The sequence below is a fragment of the Accipiter gentilis genome, chromosome 14 (genome assembly GCF_929443795.1).
Source record: "Accipiter gentilis chromosome 14, bAccGen1.1, whole genome shotgun sequence".
Classification (NCBI taxonomy): domain Eukaryota; kingdom Metazoa; phylum Chordata; class Aves; order Accipitriformes; family Accipitridae; genus Astur; species Astur gentilis.
In genome coordinates, this window is record NC_064893.1 from 17,172,793 (window position 1) to 17,197,211 (window position 24,419).

The 24,419-nt window shown below is 51.2% G+C and overlaps 3 protein-coding genes across 14 annotated transcripts in view; 1 reads left to right on the top strand and 2 right to left on the bottom strand.

The window, feature by feature from the left end:
• Positions 1–5,000, bottom strand: part of PHF20 (PHD finger protein 20) — a 74,400-nt gene extending 69,400 nt beyond the window's left edge. For 8 of the 11 annotated variants that reach the window (XM_049816219.1, XM_049816216.1, XM_049816226.1 and 5 more), the window contains exons 1-2: positions 4,897–4,996; positions 905–953 (exon numbers count right to left, since the gene is read on the bottom strand). The gene's annotated coding sequence lies outside the window, so the exon portion shown is untranslated. Of the gene's footprint in view, positions 1–904; positions 954–3,886; positions 3,978–4,896 lie in introns of all 11 variants that reach the window. The other 3 variants (XM_049816215.1, XM_049816218.1, XM_049816217.1) reach the window with 3 other exon arrangements.
• Positions 1–24,419, top strand: part of RBM39 (RNA binding motif protein 39) — a 278,284-nt gene that overhangs the window by 160,734 nt on the left and 93,131 nt on the right. The gene's annotated exons all lie outside the window — the stretch shown is intronic.
• LOC126045306 (rho GTPase-activating protein 39-like) overlaps positions 11,750–24,419 on the bottom strand; it is a 58,748-nt gene continuing 46,078 nt past the window's right edge. The window contains exons 6-10 of one of the 2 annotated variants that reach the window (XM_049816233.1): positions 18,646–18,719; positions 16,656–16,855; positions 15,663–15,754; positions 14,940–15,109; positions 11,750–14,503 (exon numbers count right to left, since the gene is read on the bottom strand). In XM_049816233.1, the coding sequence (XP_049672190.1) occupies positions 14,309–14,503; positions 14,940–15,109; positions 15,663–15,754; positions 16,656–16,855; positions 18,646–18,719 (731 nt within the window). In that variant the 3' untranslated portion in view covers positions 11,750–14,308. The remainder of the gene's footprint in view (positions 14,504–14,939; positions 15,110–15,662; positions 15,755–16,655; positions 16,856–18,645; positions 18,720–24,419) is intronic. The other variant, XM_049816234.1, reaches the window with a different exon arrangement.

Consider the following 24,419-nt stretch of genomic DNA (forward strand, 5'->3'; position numbering starts at 1 on the left):
TCATGCTGAATGCACCAAGTGTAACTGTCCTCAAAAAGACACTTCTCCCCTGCCTAATGGGTATCTATGGGTTCACAGTGCCTTTGTCAAATAAAAATGAAATCGGGAAAAGGAAAAAAGTAGATTGGTTCTCATTACCACTCTATACTCCCTCAGAAGCAAACCCTACAAAAATCCCACAGAACTCCTTGGACAAACTTACTTACAGTGGGACTATATTTTAATATTTGGTTTAGGGTGGTGTTGCAGCAGCCTAAGGTTGACCCTATTGAACAACCTCGGACAAGGTGATAAGCGTTGGAGAGTGGCTTTGCATGGCAGATGAGGAAAGGAACCACACATGGGCTCAAAAACTTGTATGACAATTTCATGATTTTGTAAAGACAACAGGTTTCTTCTTAGGTTTCTTCTTAAAAGAACATACCTTTAAGAAACGACCAGGGTCTAAGAACATGACTTACATTTGCCTACATATTGTCTGCTTGGCTACAACACTTAGATTACTAATACCATTTTACACTCAATGCCAATGTTTTGAAGTCAATACAAACATTTAAGTACATTTAAGTCACTCTGAAGTGTTACCGCCTCCATCTCTTCTGAAAGCAATACCTTGGTATTCTAGAGAAGTCCACATTTGAGACAGAAATTTAATGCTTAAGGCTATGTGTTGGTCAGTAAGCTGACCAATTAATTTCTCAGTTTTGACCAGATGTCCTGCCCCTAGCTTTGAGGTCGCTCTGGGTATTCCAGCAGCACACTATACACTTAACAGCAGTTTGTTGAACGTAAGATTTTTCTTATCAGTGAGCATACACATGTATTTTAGCTATCAGAAGAAAAGATTATGACCAAAAATGAAAGGAGCCAGTAGGAAAGCACAAAAATGATCCAGCAACAGTACCTGCAGCAGTAACTGGACTTGGACTTCTGACTCTTAAGAAGAGGTCTACCTGTAAAAACATTCATTAAAAAAATCTGAGAAACACTTTTCCACAGATAATTTATAGCACCTGCAATATTGGCCACTGAAAATCCCATAGGGCATTGTTTCCAGGCAGTCAGCATATAGGGTTCTGACACTCAGATGTGGCATTCTCAGTTTCATTATTCAATTGCTTCCTGACTGGACAGGACCAAGTCTACCCTACTTGTTGATAAAGAAGAGGACATTTTCCTGACAGTCAAATAAAGGCAAATCTTGCAAGTTACGCTGCCATGAGCTTTGATGAAAAACTATGTCTTCATTGAAGATAATGCATTAAGCAGACAAATCATCTGTCTGTGCGCGACACTAAGAAGGATGTGACTCGCCTGTTTTATTACAAGAAGGAAAGAAAGGGGTGCACTTCAAGGCTGCTTGTAGACTTGTCCCCCAGCTCAGAGATGAAAGGACAGCAGAAAGAAACAAACAAACAAACAAAAAAATAAATCAGTGCATCTTTTTGCAAGTTTCATAGCAGCAATACTGAGAAGACAGAACTGCAATCTAGGCAAAGGACTGATATAAATACAGGGGATCACATAACAAAAAAGCCATTAGCAACTTGCATTATAGTGAAGCAGCAATTAAAGTCTGATATACTTGCAACCTCTGCTACACTAACAGAAGCCTTTATGCTTTAAGCCTTCAACTTTAAGATTAACTAAAAACCCAAACTCAAACCCTACTAATGGCACTGTCTGTACCACTGATGCACAGGTCTAGGCTAAGGATGCTCAGTTCTGTATCCAGAGCACTAGAGGTGTTCAGGATAGTTTCCTGACTCAAGCACTCTGTGGATCAAGAGCTTATCTCCTTGGGAAAGAAGTGCTGCGTATAAGTAGCAGAAAAAAGAAGTCAGTTTTGAAACTAGTATTTTAACATCAGCAACAAGATCAGGAAAGCTCTTTGGTGCCAACTTCACACTAAAAAAAATACCCCATCCCACACTAAAACAGTGCTTCCCTTCTCTCTTTTAATACAGGCTACCTAGCTAAGACACAGCTGGAGACAGTAACATCTCTTTTTAACCAATTTCATAAGTCTACCTGAAACAGAGTTCTTCAAAAATAAGGCTGACTGCAGCTGGCTATACCAAAACAAGGCCGGCTCAAAGTTCTCAAGCCCACTCAAACCACACAAAGGCATGTCAACACACTAACAAGCCTCAAAAAGAAGTAATTATATTCCAACGTGCATTATTTTCTGCCACGCACATCTGGAGTCAGTCAGCATGGACACATTATAGACCTGCACGATCACTTAAGTCTGGTGCTTGCATCCACAAAAACCTGAAAAGCCACCAGTTCCAAAAGGTTTTTTGAAACATATAGGCCATGTAGCTATTGGCATTTTGACACCAAAGACAAACCAAGAGCTCAAAGTCACTATTTCTTACCTGAAAAAGTCAGGTAAGTACAAGAAAGCAAAATAAACCTGTAGGCAAGCAAGGAACAGCAGTGTGAAGATGATAAGGTAACACATTGAAGCAAGGAAGAAAGGAGTAGACTTGTTCAGCTGTTGAATGAACTGTTATGAGCACTTCGCGAGACTTCTCAATACGAAGCACCACTAGGTCCAAAGTATATGCAACTTTCTTTTTTTCTTTAATTTAAAAAAACCCTGCACCCAAGCAATTAGGCAACCATCAACAATGCAGTTTAAATACTGATGACAACCACTTGCAGGGCTGAACAATAAATCCTCCCCTCCCTGCGCCCACCCCATGCACATTCTTTAGCTCAGCTCACAACACTGTTGCACAAGTGCTCACATCTGTGCAGGACAGTGCCATATGGGCAGAAATAAAGAGCCAAGTGGCAGGGCAGCTTTCTTACTGCAACAGCGTCAATTCCTGTCAAGGTCTGACAAATTACAGCCACAGACAATAACTACCTTCTAGAGATGCAGTTATAAATAAAATACACAGTTACAGAAAATTTATCATCGCCTACAATTAAATTCGGGATTGCACCCTCCTTTCTGGACCAATGGGGAGAATGTAGGTCAATATCATTGCCTAGGTTATCCAGGAACTACAAGAGCATAAGAAAGCACTTCAGAGAACTTATCCAATTAAAGGTAAGAATTAATTACATGCTTCTTACATTTCAGTCAAGGCAGCACTGTTACGAGCAATTACTATTCTAGCCTCACTCCCAATTTGACCTTAATTAATTACTCTGGATTACAGACAAGCAGATTTTACTCTCAAACTGCTCAAGTAAAATTATTTCCATTCAAGAGACATCAACAAAGTTATCAGCAAGAATGTAAACTTAACTATTCCACAAGCTGACTTAGATCAAATAATGATTATTCATCTAAACCACCTTCAATTCCAAAACTATTAATAAATTCACACAAAAATTAGAGAGAATTATACTATGAGCGATCTTCTTTGCAACTCTTCTCACTTGGCTTTTTTTGGAAACTGGTCCTGTGAAAGGATCCTTGCTTATTATAGAAAATTAAATGAACACAGGTCAAAAGCATTTCTGTTACAGAGATGCTCAGCTACAATCTGTACAGATACCTACAAAAAGTTACTTCAAGTTGTTAGCACTGCTTTTAATATTTGTTTTTATTCTTATACTGCATGCAGCACTAAATTCTGTACACAGAAAGATATTTATTTTATCCAGCTTGGACTCATCAACATTCAAATATCCCTCCTGATCTATTTTCAAGCATTTAGGCTAGAACCATCTCCGATACCAGGAAAATTTTAATAAGTAAAGGAGATACAACCGTTTCCCAAAATGACAACCTGCTTCAATTAACCAAGCCCTGCTACAGGGCTATGGTTCACACATCCATGCCAAGACAACTGGTACAGCAATCCATTTTGGTGGCAATAAGCACTATCTGAACCTAGGCCTGTCAGGAAAAAGAATATGGTACCTCTCAATTCTATGCATTAAACAGGCGTGCCATGAAGCAGCTTTCGGGTTAGTGCAAGGATCCACCGTTATTTCTGTTCCCTAAAGACATTCTGAAGGGGCAAAATACAGTGGCATGACAATGTGTCCCAGACTTCACACGACACAGAAGGGCCAGAAGCCTCCTGCTGACGGTACCGCCTACGGAGACGAACCCCAGCCGCGGAGTACATCTTGTGGGGCAGGCACCCGCCCCACGCGAGGTTCCTCCCCGCTTCGTTCCGCGGGGCCGGACGAGGAGCAGCGGCCAGCACCCCGCCGGGAGCGGCCCCGCGCCGCTTCCTCGCGCGCCGAAGGGGCGAGGCGCCGACAGCGGGACCGCGCCGCCGCGCGCGCAACTCCCGCAGCCCCGCTGCTCCCCCGCAGCGCGAGGCCCGCGAGGCGCCGCTCCCAGCCCGCGCGACCCCCAGACCGCCGCGGACACCGCCCGCGCCCGCCCAGCCCCGGCCGCCGGCGGCAGAGCCCCCGCGCCCCGGCGCCGGGCCCGCCTCGGGCTCCGGCGCCGCCGCAAGGTCACTCGGCCGCCCCCGCCGGCCGGGCCCTCGGCGCCTGCGCTCGGCCCGCACATACCTGCCCGCGCCGGCCGCGCAGCTCCGTGGGCCGCCGGGCGCGGGCGGAGGCGCGGCGAGCGGGAGGGAGGGAGCGAGCAAGCAAGCGGGCGGGCGGGCGAGGGCCGGCCCGCGGACCGGGACCCCCGGCCTCAGCACGCCAAGCCACGGCGAGGCGGAAGCGGCCTCCGCTCGGCGCCCCGGGCCCGCAGCGCGGGAGGCGTCGCTCGGCCCGGCCCTTTGTGCGCGGGGACGCGTGCCAGCCGCGCCGCGCCCGGCCTCCCTCCCCTCGCCTCTCCTCGCTTCCACCCCACGCCACGCCGTAGGCCCGGAGGGCGGGCAGGTGGCGTGGCCCAGCCCGGCCCGGCCCGACCCGACCCGGCCCTGCCCGGCCCAGCCCGCCCGGGTGCAGCCGCGCTCTTACCGAGGGATCTGTACGGGAAAAAAGGTTAGAACGGAGCCAAACTGCCCCGGGCCCTGCTCCACGCCGAGCCCAACACCACCGACCGCTCAGCGCCACAAAATGGCCGCCTCGATGCGGAGCCACCAGGGAGGGGGCGGGGCTCCCGCCCCCGCCCCTCCGGGCGGGTCCCGCCCCCTCGCGGCTAGCGCGGCGCGCTCTCCCCGCGTGGCGGCGGACGTCGTGCTCGCTGGGTGCTTGAGGGCGGTGTCAGGCGCTGAGGAGGCGGTGGGGCGGGCGCTGAGGTAGCGCGGCCCAAGGTGGCCGCGGCCGGCCCAGGTGCCGTCCCGTTACCCCCATGGGAACGGCACCCGCTCATGGAGCCCGCCCAGCCTCCGGCCGCCTCAGAGGGAAGAGCCCGTGCCTCTCCCGCGGCTGCAGCTTCTCACGCCGGGCCCCAGCGGCACCGCGACGCAGCTCTCAAGGAAAACAGCCCTTGGGTGCTGGAGGCCACGGAGAGCCCTGCTGCCCAAAGCTGGGCAACCTGCCTGGCAAAAATCCCCAGTGAGGCATTGGGAGCACACTGCGAGCAGGAGCATGAGCTGTTTCGGGGTGGCAGGGGTCCGTACGAGGGTGAAATACAGGCACAAACAAAGCAGTCTGACACCTTTGGTCCTCCATGAACCTGGATGGCCAGGCTGTGGGTGTTCCTCCCATGCACTGGCCTTCTGACCATCTCAGCAGCTGTCTGCTGGACTTGGTCCCCTTCGTTGATGTCCCTTGTTCTGGGGAGCCCAGACCTGAACACAGCACTCCAGGTGAGGCCTCACCAGTGCCAAGCGGACGGGGATTGTTAACACCCCTCAGCCATCTGGCTACCCTTTGGTACAGCCAGAGAACTGGATGTTCTTCTGTCCATACAGAATTGTACAGGGGCAAGTAATCTTTTGTTTGTTTTATGCTAGGTGATGGCCAAAACTTGACTGACACAGAAGAGCAAAAATCTTTGCGGGCTGAAGTTCTTCATGTCAAATATTACAGTGTTTGTCACTGTGGGTGAGTAAACTCTTCTGGTTCAGGTGGTTTTCCTGAGATAATCAGTTTTCTGCTCAGAGGCCACAGACAAGTGGATGATTGTTGCCTGCCAGGTTTCCAGATCAGAAGAGTAACTGGTCTGGCCAAGGTGTCTGCAGAAGCAGGGCTAGGGGTGCAGGTGCTGCCAGGCATCAGAGGAGGACACAGCAGGGCCCTGAGTCCAAGTGCTTTCCTCTCCTGTCTTCTCCCTGCTGAATACCCATAGGAACTGCTGTCACTGCACAAATCTGGCTGCTCCCATGACATCAGCCTCAGCCCAGTGCCATGAGCGGCACAGGACCCAGAGAGCACAAAGGATGGTTTAAAGCAGAATGGTCCCCGTCACTGTACAGCAACTTGTGTTAATGCTTCTCTGACAGAGCCTGTGAGCTGTCTGCTGGGAATTTGTGGAAGCAGAGTAGCTTGCTAAAAATACCACAACAGGAAAAAAAAACTGTGGCAGAAAATGTCGTTATCAGTTTGGATTTATTTTTTAACCTGGAAATTTCACATGGGGTTTTAACATTGCAGGTTTCTAGAACCAAGAGAAAAAAAATGCAGAATTAAAACAGAAAAGAGCTAAAAAAATAACTCCAAAGTTTTGAGTGAAACAGATTTATTTTTTTTTTACCAATATATCAGCATACTCTTTGTGTATTGGGTTTTTTTTGAGAGCACTATATTTCATTGAGGAGTTTTCCTCATTTAAAAAAACAAACAAATCTTAGCACATCTACCATGATAGGGCACATGTCAGAATCCACTTCCTTCTCCACAGAAATGGGTCTTTCTAGATCCCACTGGTTTTGAAATGTGGGAAATAACCCTTTGTTCTGCTGTTGCCACCATCACCACATGGCTTTTGGCAGTCCTGGGATGTGTCTATGCCAATTTGTGATATTTCTCCTTGTGCACTGTCCAGGACTCCAGCTGCAGTATCCCATGTCAGCGGCCATAGTTAACATTACCGGAAACCCTCAGATGTTAGACATACCCGCCTGCTTTGGCTGACCACGGAGTGGCAGCCCTTCCCAGGGAATGGTGCTCCTCCTGCGCTGGCAGCCACCATATGCACCAGTGCTGCCTCTGCCTGTTCTCAGCTGTGTCTCAGACAGGTCCCTGATCCCTCCAAGAGCTCAGCTGAATCAATTCAGATCCAGTGTTTCCTCACCCATGAAGGAAACCAATAGATATGGACAAATTAAGCTTTGCAGCCAGGAAGGGTCTGTCTGCCTTGTCTGGAAAGCAATTCAGGTCTTACCTGCAAGGCCTTTATTTATGCTCAGCATAAGCAGCATCATGAACCCCACCTCACTCACTGTTGGGGAGCAGCAGGAGCAGCATGCTGTGCCAGGACAGGTGAGCCGGAGCTGAGCTGTCAGCAGGACAGGCAGGGCACTGCCCTACCCAGCATAGTGCAGGCCAGCAGTAGATGGGAACAGAGCAGGTCCAGTGACAGTGTCCAGATGAGCATGCAAGTCCCGCAGCGATAAGGCAGGTCTGAGGTCAAGGGAGGAAGTCGGTCCACGGGTTGGGGTCAGGGTCCAGATCAGCACAGGAGTGGCTGACCTGGCTCAGGCAGAGACCCAAGGGCAAGGGCCTGTGATTAGGCAGCATTCCTGAGAAAGAGGGAGAAAGCTCCCAGCGAGGCATCCTCCAGCTCTTTTCCTTCAAGGCCAGCTCTACAGCTGTGCTATCAAAGCGCTGGCCTTGAGCACAGGCAGCCTCACTGCTGGCACTTCGCTTGCCTGCCGGAGAGCTGAGCTTGTTGTTTGGCCTCCCCATATCTCAACAGAGAAAAATCAGGCACGTGGCAAGGGCAATGCACCGGGCCAGCCTTCTGCCTCCACTTCAGGACCAGAGGAACTGTGCTTAGAAAATGCCTTTTGCATTGACTGTAAAAGGGGGATAAAGCAGGGAGGCCAGCCAGCCTCTGCACTTGGCTGGAGTAATCCCCTGCAGGGGACCCTCCCCTCCTCCTGACCGGCCACACAAGGGGCCGGCAGGCAGTTGGGATGTGGGGGACTCTTGTGCCCGCAGGGGTTTGTCTTCGCCAGCACAAGGCCCACCGCTGCCTTCATGCAGCCCAGGCGGGGTCACTGTAGTCTGCGCTACTGCAGAAGTTGACTGCTCTGCTGCCTAGAAAGGCACCGTGTTGTGCAGATCACCAGCCCTGCTGGTGATTACATGGGGGCCAGCACGGCTTGGCAGGGGGTTTGCTGACTCATCTGGACATAGTCCCGGCCCTCCACACCAAAGCGCATGCAGTGGTCCAGGGATGAGTTTTCTGTGTCCAGCTCTCCCCACCAGCCCTCACCCTGCTCGTACCTGCTCTTCTCAGAGTGTTGCTGGAGGTCCCCACAGGTCTGGCTGACCTCCAGGCCTGGTCCCAAGGTGCAGGTAATGGCGGGAGATGAGGGACTCGCCAAGTCAGTGTGCCTTCCTCACAACAGCACTCCCCAGCTGGGCAGTTTCTACCTCAGGACAGTTTCTCATCCCTTCTTTGTTGGCCAGAGCATCCAGAGAGGCTGGGAACCGGCTGCAGATCTCCAGGGAAGGATGTCCACCCTCAGCCTGTGCCCTTGGTCGGGGCAGGGACAGCCGCATCCATGGAGTGGCGGGGGAGAGACATGCAAACAAGCAGGCACTTCTGCCATCAATGCACTTAGACACCCCCCACCCCTGCTGATTAAGCTGGGAGTAGGGGGGAGGCTGTAGCCCCCTTTCTGTCCTTGTCCTCTTTGGGGCTGTCTGCCTGCAGGTGATAGAGACCCTGCTCTGTAGGCCCTTCTGTGGTCCCTGAGGTTACAGGGTCTGGCTGTCTTGCACTCTTCTGAATGGTTATCCTGTCCTGGGAGTGGGGAGGTGGCACACACCGCAGGGACACCCCAGTCCAGTATTTGGGTACCATTTGCAATTGCAGCACCTTCACCTTCCCCAGTGGACACCAAGGCTAGGTCATTCTGGGAGAAGCTGTACCTCGCAGCTGAAACAATCCAATAGTTCACTGCCCTCAAAAGAGAGGGTCCTGCTCCTCCTCCATCCCCTACCCTCCACATCCCCCCCACAGCCCACCCGGTCTCCCCTGTTGCTTGTGATCTCAATGAAGCACCAGACCTGGCACAGATGGGATGGAGGAAATGGGGCTGCGAGTGGAGATGAGCTGATGTAAGCCACCAGTTCTCCTTTGGGAGAAGTAGTAGCTTGTAAGACCAGCCTTGGTCTTGGGCTTCTGAACACCTTCATGGATTTGGGCTGGCACCCAACCCCGACAGCTGAGGTCACACAATCCTCAGACACAGGCTCCCTTTATGGTACCAGTAAACACTAAGCACTTCAGGCAAAGGGGGATGGCTTTGATGGTGAGGGAGGCAGAGGAAGCTCCAGGTGGAGGCCAGGCCAGGAGGAGCCCCTGAGAGATGCAGATTCAAACCTTTGTGGGCTGGGCAGAGTCTTCAGCTGGTGCCCCCTGCTTTGAAAGGAAAAGTCCAGCTCATGAGTGATGCAGTGTGTCCCAAAAGTTTTCCTGCAAGGCCACCTGGATGCACTGAACTCCAGCAGGGTCTGTTAAGTGGTCCACCTCTCACTGAATGCCTAGGCTTTTCCCTGTCCCCTCTTCTCTGCCCGAGATGGTTCCCCAGCTGCCTTGCACCCACACCCAGTTCTCTCCACCATTAACTGTGGGTGACAAATGCTATAGGACAACAGGAGCTCTAAAAGCAGCAACGCTCAGCAGCTAAATGAGCTTTCTACATCTTATCGTCTGAGCCCTGCAGAGGCCTAGCTCAGTGCCATCTCCACTAGCCAGTTCCGCTGAATCTGCCAGCGCTTTGCTGCGCCCAAATCAAACCTGCACTGGGGCAGTGTCAGGACAGGGACCTTCCCGTCTCTGCCTCCCTCTGGTGCTGCAGGGCTCCTGACACAGCCTTGCCTGTTCCTCTGGTCTCTCTCCTCCCACAGGGCTGATTTAGTGCAAAGCTCAATGTGAGGATTAGGCTAAAAACTGGCCTCCCACTGCCCTGGAATTTTGGGGAGGCATCACAACCTCTGGACACCTCTGGTTTGAGGGAGAAATGGAGTATCTCTGGTGGGCCAGGAGGAGGGAGACCCCTCACATTTGCAAGTGGAGGAAAGACTGCAGGAAGCTTCTCTACCAGGAGGGGTGCGCAGGATGGGTGGCCTTGTGGTTACCATGTCCCGTTAACACCAGGCAGTTGCCAGAGCTGAGCCCTACCTTCCTCCATCTCAAGCTGAATCTACAGAGAGGTCCAAAAGCCGCCTGTGATCCCCCAGCAGCTGCCAAACCTCTTCAGGAGCTGGGGTGGAGCGTGGACAGCAGACCTGAGGGCATGGTGTCTGTCAGCTGCAGTCAGTAGCTGGGAGAATTGCTTTTACCATTTTTGTTTGCAGATTCCCAGGACATGTTTGCAGAGACAGCAAAAGGCTCATGCCAGGCTCTGTGAAAAGAAGACTTAAACCAGCCAGAAATTCAACAGCACCAGCAAGAGCATGCAGCACTGCAAGGGTGCTGGCCCCATCAGGACACATTACCCTTCCACAAATGGTGGCAAGTCTCAGAGAAGCTGCAGCTGCCTCCTCTCTACAAGGAGCCAAAGACAAGTGAGCTGTGTCTCAAGCCACCCTCTGGCACAGGGTCTTACTGAGCGGCTGGTGGAAGCAAGAGAACAAACCACCAGCTCATTATGAGCCAGCCGCTACTCTGGCCGTTGATTTTTTGAGTGATCCAGGTATCAGGCCAAGGTGACTGCACGAGTGAGTCCAAGTCTCTGAGCCTGAGCTGAAGCACTTAGTTTGTGGGCTTTTTTGATTTGGCCAAAATCGGCTCATTTCACAGCAAAGCCTTGGGGAACACTTAGACATCAGGCTGCAGAAATCCACCTAGGAAAGGGATGCGTGAGGTTACAATGCTGTTGGTCTTCCTTCTGCTCTCACTTGTCATTGCTTGCCTCCTGAAGGGTACATACCGCCTACCACGCTCCTGCCAGCAAGGCTGGTGTGAAGACCCAGTGATGTGGCCAGCACAGGTGATCTTGAACTGCTGGAGTGACTGAGCAGCCCTTACCAGCTTTGCCTGAAGTGCACCATCTTTGCTCAGCGCTGCCAGGACAGTGACCACCCCTAGAGCATCAGCAGCACTGGCCAGACCTAGGGCAGTAACTCATCACTGCGTGGCTGAAGTTGCACAGCCAGCACTTGTGCTGCAGCCCCACCACAGTGTGCAAGCAGCGCGAGTCTGGAGCATCAACACAGAGTGCTCCCAGCTGCTCCTTGGAGCAGGGATGGAGGAAAGATCAGAGAATACTCCAGTCTGAACATAAAAATGTCCCAGGTGGGTCAGCCCGACAGCCTGTCTCACCACATCTCCAACAGCAGAGACTATGCAGGGACAGCACGTGTGTGTGGCCACCTCCTGCAGTCCACTTGCCACACCCACAGCTGCTGGATGAGGCATATTAGCAGCACATCTCTCCTTATCCTCTGACTGCCCATTTGTGGAGCTATTGCCCATAAACTTCTCTAATCCCTTTTTGACTTGTTTTCTGAAAGGCTCCAAAAGATCCTGTGTAAAGAAGTATTGTCCTTTATCTGTTTTAACCTCTTCCAAGTTTCATTGAGTGACCCTAGTAGCTGCGTTAGAGTTAAGACAGAACCAGCCCACAGCTTGGTTTCCAAGTGTTTATGTCATGCTGATTCCCAAATGTTATTAACACTGACATCCAGTCTGAAATCTGCAGCTCCAGGTGGACATGATCATGCTTCAGAAATTCACAAAAAGGACAAGAGAGAACCATGGAGATTGTATTTATTATTAGAACAGAGGAGAGGCTGCTTTACTGATTTGTATTTACAAATCTATTGGCAAAGAAAATAATATCCAGTGTCGTTTATTAGCCTATTTTACAGCCCTGGCAAGAAGCATTCAGTTGTAATAGCAGCAAATGCCTACAGTTTGATTGACTGCTACAGCTAAGTGCAAGGAGTAACATGGATCACCTACACAGTATGGCTGGCTGTGGGCGAAGCCCAACACAGGCACATGCATCTGCAGCCCAAAGAGGAGGGCAGGCACTACACGGCTGCTCCAGCCCACAGAGGAGGGGCAGGATGTAGCACCCCAAACCTATTCAACAATTCAAATTTCAGTACAATATGGCAGAGCCGGTCCCCCTACCTGTCTCTACATTTCTGGGAAGGTAGCCCCACATCTGAAGTACCAGTTGTTCAGCATTTCAGAAGGCCAAGTTGAGCTGAATGGCTTCAAAGCGATGGGATGGGATGGGGTGAGATGGGATGGCTGTGGGAAACAGATCCTGACACATTTTGGGGGGTATGTTTGACAGAGCTAATCGTGATGTGGGAGCAAGATTTCCTGGCCCATTGGACCACAGAAGCACCTGGTACAAGGAGAGGAACCACAACCCTTGTTCAGCTGGGCACAAACTGAACTCCCTCTGTGGAGTTCATCTGAGCAAACGTGTGCCCTGGAAACCCCGTTCAGGTACTTCAGGAGATCCAAGCAGCCAGTAGGCTTGGGACACTCTCTGCACATGGCACCTTATGCCCAAACGTTTAGTACAGATTCAGATATCAGCTTTAAACCTCTCTACTAGCAGGGCTCAGCTCCCCACTGCAATCAGAAGAGGATGATCCCAGGTCCCCACTTGAAAGGGAGAGGAATGCAGAAATACAGATGAAACCTTGGATGCTACCAGCAGACTTAGCATTGCATGAGTAATCCCAACATGCAGCTTTTTGCAGCAGATCTGCCTCCAGCAGGGAAAACACTTCAAAGGAAGAGAAGAGTAATACCAGGATGCCACCAAATTAGAAATTGCTGCTTGCTAAGGAACATGCAACAGTATCCAGAAGCTGCGGGGAAATCCATGCACTGCCTCTGAAAGACACTGTCCTTGCTGTGCCTTACTTCTGGTGGCACACAGAAAGCCGCAGGGGTTTAACAGCAGCAGTAAGAATGCTGAGCTGCCCGCCTAACACCGCTCCTACACAGGCTCCAGCACATCTCAGCCACTCAGACCTGCCTCTTCCTTTCTCTTCCCTTCCTTCCCCTCCTCTTCCCAACCTCTCTGTAAATCCTCTGGGAATTAGGCGGGAGGTGCATAGGTGCCACAGTTGACTCCAGGCAGTACCAAGCATTTCACAAGCACACGGCAATGCTGCTGCTCTGCCTGGAAAGGCATATCTGAGCACAGGTACTGTTGAGGGCCTTCCTAGCTTTCTTTAGACCTGGGCTGAACCAGAAGGGTGGCCAAAACTGGTATTCAGTCCCTGGCAGAGTGGTCTGGGAAGGATGTGGTACCAGAACTGGGGGGGGTGCCAGAGCTGAGGCTGGTCTGAGCATGGCCCTTCAGGAAAGCCGGTGTCAGCTCACGTTGCCCGTAGCAGAAAGGAGCTGCAAGGCTGCTGGGGTTACCCCTCCAGAGGATACAGCCCTCGTTAGGACGCCAAAGAGGTTGTTTATCTGTATGTTGTCAGGTGCATGGCCTTCGTTTTGTCCCCAGCTTCCGTGGCATGGGTGGGTGCTGGTTTAGCTCAGCACAGGGCTGGTCCCACATGCTAACCACATGCTGCTGTGCAGCTCTGAAGCCTCCTAAAGAAGGTGAGGTGGATGATGTGTGGATCTGGCCTGCCAGGGCTGCCAGCTGTGGGATGTCTGCCTACCTGCCCACCAGCAGCAGAGGCTCAAACATCTCCTCTCCCTGGGCCGCAATGTGCTTCCAGTGACCAGTGCAGTCCAAAGAACCTCTCTGCCTCAGCAAACCCCCCCTGCACCTTCACATCCCTCTACCCACAGCATCATGGGGTGTCAGAACAACCCTCACACCTCCAGCCAACAGTCTGCAGAGGTGAACCAGGCTGGCTCCATAGCACTGGGATTATCCCCAATGAGGCAGCATCTCCCCAGGACCAGCTTATGCCACAACACAGGAGTGATGTCCTCCTACCTGAAGCCAACTCTGCCTCCAGAAGGGAGATGGAGAGTCTCACTGCCCCAGGTAGCGGTTTCTCACAGATGTCACAGCCCTTTCAATGAGCAACCAGTCCTGTGGCTCCAAGGAGGAGGGCTGCTCCCCTCTGACACATGCTGGAAGGCCAGGAACCACTGAATCTAGCCTGGCAGGCCCAAGGACTTCCTGGTGCTGAACAGCTCGAGCCTTCCAGGAGTGTCTAGTCCTTGTCCTTGAGGTCATATGCTGGGAGATGCTCAGGGGCTAACCCAGGGTGTGACAACAGCAAAGACAATGGAAGAAACCTAAGTGGAGAAGACTTCAGGCACCCAGCAACTCCCCAGAGCAATGTTTTGGACGCCAGGGCCAGTGGCTCAAACCAGCCCTTTGATGAAGCTCGTGTCCAAGTGCACTATCAGCATGCGAAGAAAGGACATTTCTTTGCGTGTGTTCTCAAAGATAATGCGAGGGTCGTCAGACTGGCAGCGCAGGCAGTTGGGGGCCATCACCATGGCCAGGTTATTCACATCCATCTTTGTTCTGCCCACATTTGATGGCTGAGCAAAGATCTGCAGATAATAAGAAGACATTCAGCTGGAGCAGTGGAAAAGGGCAAAAGACTCCAAACACGTGGCCTAAGAAGAGGTGCAAGGAGAGCAGAGATGTGGGCTCCCTAAAAGACAATGCCCCAACAGCCACACGTTCATAGGGGAAGACCACTATCCTCTGATGTAGCCAACAGCGTGGGAGCCTCAGCAGGCAGGGAACATCTTGCAGATCTCAACCTTTGGGACCAGGCCCATGCTCTACAAGATCAGGAATACCGTTTATTGCTCCCATAAGGGACAAAGACAGCAGACCCCCCTCCATCAATCCCACCTTAAATACAGGTGAGAGGTCCTAAAACCCTGCCAATGGCCCACCACAGCTGTCCCACTAACTGTACCCCATGTGCTCCAGGCTCTTGGCCAGCAGCAGGGACGCAGGACTGTGGGGGCTGCCTACCTGCAGGAAGTGTATGAGGTAACACAGCACCAGTCTGTTAAGCTCCGGCAAAAGCTGCACCACAGCCACGGCAGCATCGGGGTTCTCATAGTTGCTGATACACTGTTTGTAGAACTGCTGGGGGATCACGGGCTCCTCCAGCTCCCGATACCAGAGCTTGAGGAGAGAGGCTGGGCAGAAAGCAGGGTGCATGAGAACAGCTCTGGTGACCTCCCCACCACCTTCAGAGGCAAACTTGGCAGCGAGACTCAATGCCCCAGGAAACAGAGGGCAGAGAAGATATTCTGCACTTGTCCTGTTTCACCTTATTTCAGTCTTGGCTCTGAAATTCTCAGGCAGCCAAACTGGCCAGTTAGAACGAAACGCTGGCTCTTATCTACCTGCTCCTCCAGGAAGCAGCTCTGGGGCCGCCTAAAGGAGAGGCCAATGAGACCTTGGAGCTAAAGAGCTGCTCCTGAATGACTCCCAGCTGCTCTGCATGCTGCCCAGCTTGCATAGCCTCACTGTGCTGGCGCCAGCTGGAGGCAGAGGTTCCCCCACTGCCCCCCGTATTTTTATTATGGGCAGTATTTGGAAAGGCACAGAATGAAAACCCAGTTAGTGAAGACAGCCTGGGTACATGTCCCCAGCCAGCAGCACACCTCCTGGGCTGCTCCTGTACCTTCCCCTCTGCACTGTACCATGGCTAAGGCTGCAGCACACACATCTGCTGCATTCCCATACCTGGGATGTTGGGGTCACTGAGGCTGCTTGGGATTCTCCACTGATCCACCTGCAACTTCAATGCATTGACTTCATCTATGTCACCAGGTATCCTGCAAACAGAGACACGGCAAAGGTGCTTCAGAGAGTGAGCAGTGCAACGTGCCTGGTGTGGCAGCTGGCCGGCAAACCGTGGCTCCAAAGCTGCTTCTGGGGCCCCAGGGAGAAGGGAGCACGCGCCAGCAGCAGCTACAGAAGCAGTTCCTCAGAGAGAATGCATTGCCTGTTTTTAAACACAGCTTTCAAATGGGGGTAGAAGAAACGCTTGTCTCCTTTCCACTAGCTCAGACAGCAACTATCACTCTGTCCTCAGAAGTGATTATTTTCTGTAACTAGGCCTCTCTGCAGCATGTTCAGGCCAAAGATAAGAAGCATCTCTGGCTAAATATACCAAGGTATTAGAAAGCCTTAACAATGCAAGGTTGAGTTCTTTTGCTAGCTACCTTAAATCACGTTTAGCTACTGAAAAACTAACACAAATCTTAAATAATAATACTAAAAAAACCTCAAAAAACCAAACCCAAACCAGAATCCCCTATGTTCACCATACAGATTCTTTTGTCTCTCTTGACTCCTCAGCATCATCTTGTGCATCATCAAGGCTGATGAGCTGCACTTGATGAACTGCTCTGCCAGGGACCCAAGAGCTCATCTCTTCCCCGCACTGGCCAACTACTTCTGTTGAAGTTGATGAAAGTTCAATGCCTTGCCTGGGTATGTGCTGTCCTAAGTAGTTCAAGTCACATCTATGCTGTCCCCTCTGTGCTAATGCATGCAAATGGGCTAATGCTACTTTAAGAGGTGATTCCTGAACCTGGGAAAGGTCAGGTTTTGTCCGATCCACGGCAGAGTGCTATTCTCAGGGAAAAGGAAGCACACGGAGGTCAATCTTGACCTCTCCGCTTTGAGGACTGACAGGTGGCTCAAAAGTAACACAGCACCCCAAAAGCTCACCTGAAAATCCCCTCTGTCTGTTCTCCTCCCAGAGCCAGGACCTGCTGCGATAGCTGCGTCTGCACCCAGGGCAGCTTGTTACCTGGGTACATGTCCTGCTGCCGCAGCATGATTTCCTCCAGAGAGCTGCCGAAGAGCGATGGCGTCACAATGGCATTCCTGGCATGCACTATCTCTTCCACTGTCGGTTTACGGAGGCCCTGAGGACAGAGAAGAGCTCAGTGCAGCTGCGGCACAGCCAGCCCACAGAGAAACAGTGACCTGGGGATGGTGGTGGTAAGCGGCCAGGATGGAGAAGGCCGGCCATGCACATGGACACCTCGCTGGCCTCCTGGCAGCACAGTTCTTGCTCTGCAGCCTCTACCTCCTAAAATCAGGGTGGGGGTTGAACTCATCAGGCCCAAAAGGAGCAGAGAAGCTGCTGCCTGTTGGCGGGAGACCACTTTGGAAAGTTCGGGCTGTTTTTGCAGGGATTCTGTTGCCGTGTTTGCACATCTGGGAGGCTGCTCCAGCTGTAGCTCTACCTGCTGGTGTGGTGGGAGGAAGGATGGAGCCCAGCCTGTCCCCAGCTGTGGTGAGGTCAGCAGAGGGCATGTGTATACCAGCCTGGCACTGGGTGAGCACTTGGCCACGGGACAGCTGAAAAACAGCCTTTTGGAGACGGCACTCTCCTGCCTGCAGCCTCCTCCAACCCAGTGTTGTATTGTGATGCTCAGGTGTGCTCTGCAATACAAGGAAAATCAGACACACCAGAGCTTGGTGCAAAAGCTGCAGCCCTCTGCAAGAATGGCTGCTCTGGTTGCACTTGGTTCAGTGAACACTGAGGGCAAGCAGAGCCAGGATTCACAGAGCTAATCCCCCCGTGACACCAAGAGAAATGTTTGCACTGACAGAGCACTGATTGCTGCGAGAGTTTTTCCAAAACTGTTGGCCTTCTGTTCTTTTTCGAGTCAACTCTAGGGAAAGCTTTGCTCTCAGAGGTGCTAAAGCTCTCTGAAAAGAGGGCACCAGGACCTGTTGCTTTTGAAAGATGCCGACACTTGAAAGGGGCTTTGAATCTCCCCTCGCAGAGATTGAAACACAGAGTGCTGTCACAGGGGCGACAGGCTGCCCAGCACGGCGGCCATTCAGCAGCATCCCCACAGGCAAGTGTGAATGTGACAGAAGGAAAGCTCCCGCTGACCCCTCAGAGGGTGGCAGCCACCGGGTTTGCAGTTGTGTGTGATGGGTGTCTGGACACTTCTTGTCCTGCTCCCGCAGGGATGCCAGGAGCCTTCACCCCTCCCGAGGTATTTCAGCTATTTGCTCACTGTACACAGAGTCCAGATGGCAGGAAGGCCCCAGAGGGATTTGCAGAAATAAAAGACACCCCGATCTGGATCAGAGATGGCTAGATCTGGCTAGAATGGACAGGGTGAGGCCGCCTGCCAGCTTTCACAGCCCCGCACAGAACCATGTGGAGGAAAAGGAGGAGGGGGATTTCCAGATAACACAGAGCACAGAGGCTCCCCTCTGCACCAGCCATCTCTGCTGTGTGATTTTTTGAACTGGGAATGAACAACTCTCCAGTAAACCAGCTGCAAGACCTGGCCCATGCAAGCTCTCAGTGGCAAAGGGAGACTCTCTCCTCATCTGAAGAAACCTAATGATGGGCAACCCCTGCACAGACAGCTCCTCTTACCCTGGAGACAGGTAAACATCGGGTTTGTCCTCCTCGTCCCTAAGGCCAGGGAGCACAGAGCCATGCGGCTGCCAGCATGTCAGCCACTGCTGTCTGCCAGGAGGATGGCAGGACCTGGGTAGCAGCCTTCTCCCACACATTCATGGGGAGACAAGCCCTGAGCAAGCCTCCCCCACTAGCTCTATGTCCATTTCCCATCACTGAATCAGCAATGACCTCTGAGAGTCAAGGGGCCGATTGCTCTGGGACCTGGGAAGCAGAGTACTGCTCGGGCAGCCTACAGGTCCTGGAGCAGGGGCAGCCGCTCACCTTTTTGCCTCCGGTGACGGCTACTTTCTGGAGTTTCCGGTAGCAGTATTTGGCATAAGTGCTGATGGGCAGACCTGGTGGGAAGGAGAAAGGAGCAGTCAGCCTGCAGTGCCATGCACCCACCACACCAGAGCCCTTCAGAGAGCACCAGCACAGCAGTGCACACTGGCACAAACAGCCACCCCCCTTCTATGCAGCCTGTTGTGCAGGCAGGGTAGAGGGACTGCCGAAACCTCACACTAAGCACCCCAAAGCCTCTGGCCCTGCTGCCCTGTGGCAGGCAGCGTCAGTGGAAGTAGGTACTTGTGCTTGGAGGGATTTGTCTTCTGAGTCAAGACTTGTAGCTCTGCACCTCCCAGCTCCACTCCTGCAGATCTCCACCTCTTGCAGAGGCAGCCTGACCCTGTCCTGACTCAACGCAAGGTGCCTGTTCAGCATTCATAGCCCAGGCATGCATGCGAGCATGAGTCCTTGTTCCTGGCGGCGTGGCTGGAGTTATGTGGCTCACAGACACAGGGCTGGGTATTTACATATTGCCAGATCTCAGCCAAAGAGCACGCAGAGCCAGACTCCTGCCAGGAAAGATTTCAGTGTTTTGAACAAATTTTTTATAATTCAAGAACTGCAGTCCTGGACTATAAGAGAGGAAGCAGTAGAGAAAGGCGTGTAGGGCCGGAGAGGCAGCACCAGCACCAAGAGTGAGCTCAGGATGCAAGCAGAAGTGTGGAAAGGTGGCAGAATCTCTCTCATCTTCCCAAAGCCCTGCAGAAGGCTTCCTCACTCTCCTGCCTGCAGCCTCCTCCAACCCAGTGTTGTATTGTGATGCTCAGGTGTGCTCTGCAATACAAGGAGAATCAGACACACCAGAGCTTAGTGCAAAAGCTGCAGCCCTCTGCAAGAATGGCTGCTCTGGTTGCACTTGGTTCAGTGAACTCTGAGGGCAAGCAGAGCCAGGATTCACAGAGCTAATCCCCCCGTGACACCAAGAGAAATGTTTGCACTGACAGAGCACTGATTGCTGCGAGAGTTTTTCCAAAACTGTTGGCCTTTTGTTCTTTTTCGAGTCAAACCCAAAGTGCTTGCTGAAAGCAGTGAATAGATCTGCCCTATTTGATTCCCTGCCAGGCTTAAAGCTTGCAACAGAGTTCAAAATTCTTGTGGCTTTTAAAATCTACATTCTGGTCAGATGCTGCGTATTTTAGATCAGCCTTTCACATACCCTGTGGCTTAGGTAAGCTGGTCAGGAGCCTGGAGTTCCTCAAATCCTCTCAAAGCAGAGGGAGGACAAACTCTACCCAAGCAGAACAATTCACAACAGTGAGAGCTCCGCTTTCCTCCATTCTCCTCTCAGCCAGCAGACAAACCATAGTCCTTGGCTCCCATGACAAAACAAGCACCCCCTGCCTCAATCAATCTGCTTGACAGCTGGGGCGGAGCCTCTCTGTAACACTGGAGCAATGCCAAAGGAAGTACAACAGCATCCCCCTCTCCTGCAGGCAATGGGAAGGAAAGTCAATTTTAAGAATTTCTCTCTCTTGGGAATATCTAAAGCAAAATATTCCCTGAATGCAAAAATCCTGCTAATCCCAGGCATGATTTATACTGGAAATGTCTAAGGATTACAGAAAAAACCCAAGGAGCTGCTTTGTGATGCTTCGTTATTCCAGGTTATGGCTTCTGTTGTTAAAATGTGCAGACACACCCAGATGTAAAGTGTCATCTGCTTCACAGAGGGAATGGGAAAAAGACTGGACTGTGTCTCTGCATCACACCAAATATGTGGGAGGCAGCACATTCAAAACCAATAATACGAAATGTTTTTTCACACTGTAATTAGACCATGAAACCATAATCACCCTAAGAGTTTAACAAGGTTTGCAAAGGAACTGGTTGCCTTGAAGAGCCTGCAAGGCTGATGTGTGGGCAGCAGCCGGACATGTCTACTTGAAGCCTGTTTTGTACTTTCCCAGAAAGCTCTCCAATCCTGGGAAAAGTCTAAAACCTACATCCTGCCGTTTCTGCAGAGAGGCGTCCTGCTCCCAATGATGACCAAGCTGCAGCCTCTGACCCAGAGGAGACTGTTGGGGCCATGAGTGAAGCCAACCAAATTTCAAGCAAATAAACTGAAAACTAAACTTGCCCTGCCCCATGTGCGAGGGGCTGGACACATTACTGCCCATGGACCTGAATCACCAAAAGAGCAAAGGGAGTCCTGAGGAATATGGTGACTAGCACTCTGCCACGGCAGGCACAGAATGAATGGCTCCCACAGGGGCTGACACCTTAAACATGCAGTGTGCAGCCTCTCTGCCATGTAGTAGAACTCAACCGCCCCAATGAGAGTGCTCCCGGCTCCCAGCACATGTGCAGAGTGAGATGGGCAAAGGAGATGCAGAGAGGCTGGGAGGCAAGTGGTGAGCTGCAGAAGGAAACATGAGGGAGAGGAGCAGAATTTAGCTTTAGCCTCCGCTTTTCCAAACAAGCGACTTGACCGTCTGGCTGTTTTAAAATGCTCAGCTAGAGACCAGCTCCTGGCATTTAGCTCATCACGCAGGGTCAGTTCTCCTAACAAGCAGGCCAGGTACTCCCTCTGCTCCCCAGCTCACACTCCTTTAGCACAGGGACGGGCAGCTTTGCCTGCATGGCCTGGAAAGGGCTAATACTGAAGGCAATTCCACTTCTCTGAGCACACCATGAATCTGTGAAATCCAAGTTGATCTGTTATTTCCTGTGGTACCACAATAGCCCCAGAAGCTCAGGAACAGAAGACTACTAACAACCCACACAGTGAAAAACAGTTTGCAAAGGAAAATATTCTTCCATGTGCTGGCTTAGAAACATATGTGAAGAGCTTCTTAAGGAACCTCTGCTTTCATAACAAGTTAAAATCTAGGCGGGGCACATGCAGGAACATACCTTCTGGAACAGACTTAAACACTCTTCTGCCAAAAAATGTCTTAAAAAATGCAGCAAACAATGTGGATTCAGAACCCTGCCACAGGACACGTATTTTAGCCCAGCAGAAGCTGCTCTCTGAGTATTTCTCTGATCTATGGTGGCCTCTCACAGACCTCAGCCTGGCACAGTCAGAGGAGGCTCTCAGACCAGGGCCCCATCCTGCTGTGCTCTTTAGTACAGGGGTAGGTGCCTCCTGAGCAGCTCAGCTAGGCTTTGCACCAGTGCTGCTCTCCTGGCTTAGATCTGCCCAGGCACTCCTATTTTATGGCAGTGTTTTAGCCCCTCTTCCTCACACCACCAGTGTGTCCTTCTGCATCCCAGCAATGCTGCTCCATCACCATTCCCTACATGGGAAATGCCATGCTTTGTCAGCCCAAAGGACCGTACAAATCAGCAACCTGCATCTGCCACCAGGAGGATAAGGAACAGATACAAGATGTCTGAAAAATGAGTATTCCCCTGCAAAAATCTCCCAGCTAACAGCAGATGGGAGATACCCTGGGGCAGTGCTGCATCTGGACCATTAACCATCAACTGACAGACCTCCCTCATTTGAATTTGTCCCATTTGTTCCTAAACCTGTTATTCTCCTAACCTGCCAACTCTTAACGATTTAATTTTGTGCTTCAGGACAGAGTGTTCTTAAGCCTGCTGCCCAACAACAAAACCAGGTGGTTTCCAATTCTTCCGCTACGACAAACAACGAGAAAATTTCTTCCTCTTGCTTTCCCCAGGTGACCTGCAATTTCTTTCAGCCCACTGACCTTTGCCCCTCCTCTCTCCTCCAGGTCCAGCTCCTGTGGGGCTTCCCCTGCTGTACTCATCAGCCCTGGAGGGACCATGGCAGGACATGCAAAGTGGGCACAGCACTACTGTGGCCAAGTGCTGGTTTGCTCTTTGTCCCTTTTCTACAAGCTCCTGATCCTCTGGTTTCTGACCACTTCCCAGCACTGTGTATACACATTGCTGGAAATTTATATACAAGGTGCAAAACATCTTTCTCACCCTGAAACAGCTATATAGGAGCCTGCTGCTGCACATGCAGTTAGGGATGTCTCTCCCATGTATATAATACTTTGCTTTTGTTGACACCATCTCTGCTGCTTGATAGCTCACTCACCCTTGCTAGATCCTTCTGCACCTTTAGTTTTTACAATGCTGAATAATTTTGTACCAACACCGAGCTGCCAGCTCATTATTTGCCTCCTTGTATAGACTCAAAGCCCAGCATACATTCCTGCAGGATCAGCAATCCTCTTTCTGAAAACACATGATTTATTTCTACCTGTTATTCTTCTGCCTTCCAATGGGTTATTGATCCATGAAAAGATCTCACACCACCTTCATATTTCATTTACTCACAGAGAATTACACTAGAAGATGAAGATTGCAGAGGTAAGCATGGGAAACTTCAAAGTTATTTCTTTGGGTGTGTGTCAGATGATAAATGTTTACTCACCCAAGTGTTTACTTACAAGCCTCTGCACTGAAAGAAGTGCGTGTGTGTGTGTGTAATCACTGCTTTAACTCCATTTTTCACTGAAAGACTTAAATACGTGTCTACATACCTCTATTCAGTTCTGTTTGAAGACAGTACATTTAATTTCCTTGTGGATTTCTCTGCTAAATTGCTGCTACATCCATAATCATCTAAGTATTTCAGAGTTACTAATGAACAACTTCTCACATTTGCCTTGCAACTTCAGGGAGCTGCATTCTACCCACCCCTCACATGTCTGGCAGACAAGGCCAGTGGAGCAGGCATAGGCATCCTGAAGAAAAGCCTGACCTTTCCAGTCAGCAGCAGATAGAACCTGGCGTGTTCCTGCAGGATCTCCCCTTACTTCAGGTGCAGCTCTGAGGTCAGGCCCCGGAAAAAATCCTCAGCGTTACTGGTCACTTGTGAAAAAGCTGGTTCAAGTGATCTGCCAGCCTTCCTGCCTCTTTTGATGCACCCCTCACCATGTTTGCAGAAGCCGACAGGAGCCTGCAGACCAGCTCATTTATTCTAAAGCTCCAGTTCACTGCCAGAGCAGGTCTTCTGTGTGCCACAAAGCAGAGAGGTTCCAGCAAAGGGAATAGTGTGTGACCTGTCACCAGAGCCCCATCTGAGGCCACACAGGCACTTCTGACTTTCAAGTGGTTCGTTCTGGAAACTCTATAAAGCTATCCTGGCATGCCTTTTTCATAACATTTCATATATATATATAAATATGTATATATTTATTTTTTAGTTTTAGGGAGAAACTATCTCTATCCTCCTAAGCACAACTCCAGCACACGCAACATATACAAGCAATTGCACAGAAGAGCCTGCTCAGCCCACAAGACAGAGCACACCCTGCGCAGAGCAATCTCCGGGGAGTTGTCCCATGAAGATATCAAAGTCCCTCCGAGCACAAGCAAAATGACTTTTCAAAGGCTCAGAATGGGCTGAACTCTCCAGGGCCTCAACAGGAAAGGAAAAAGACATATCCCTACCAGAAATATAATCCCTCAGTGCAATTTCAGGTCTCTGCTCCAAATCCCACTGGAGACAGAGAAGTGATAGACACTCTTACAGCAGGGGCTGTGACCAAGGGACCTCCTCAGTCACCTCCCAGGCTTGCAGCTGCTTTGGGGGAGCAGTGACATAGGGAAGCCACTGCAGGAGAGTGCAGCTGCCATGTCTGCACAGGCGTCAGGTAGGGCTCAGCAATGCAGGAAGCTGGACTCTAGCTCTCCCAGATTAAAAATACCAAGGCTACATGATATAAACTGCTGCCTGATACAAATTCACAGGGTTGGCTCAAGTTTCCTGAAAGCAATATAAAAAA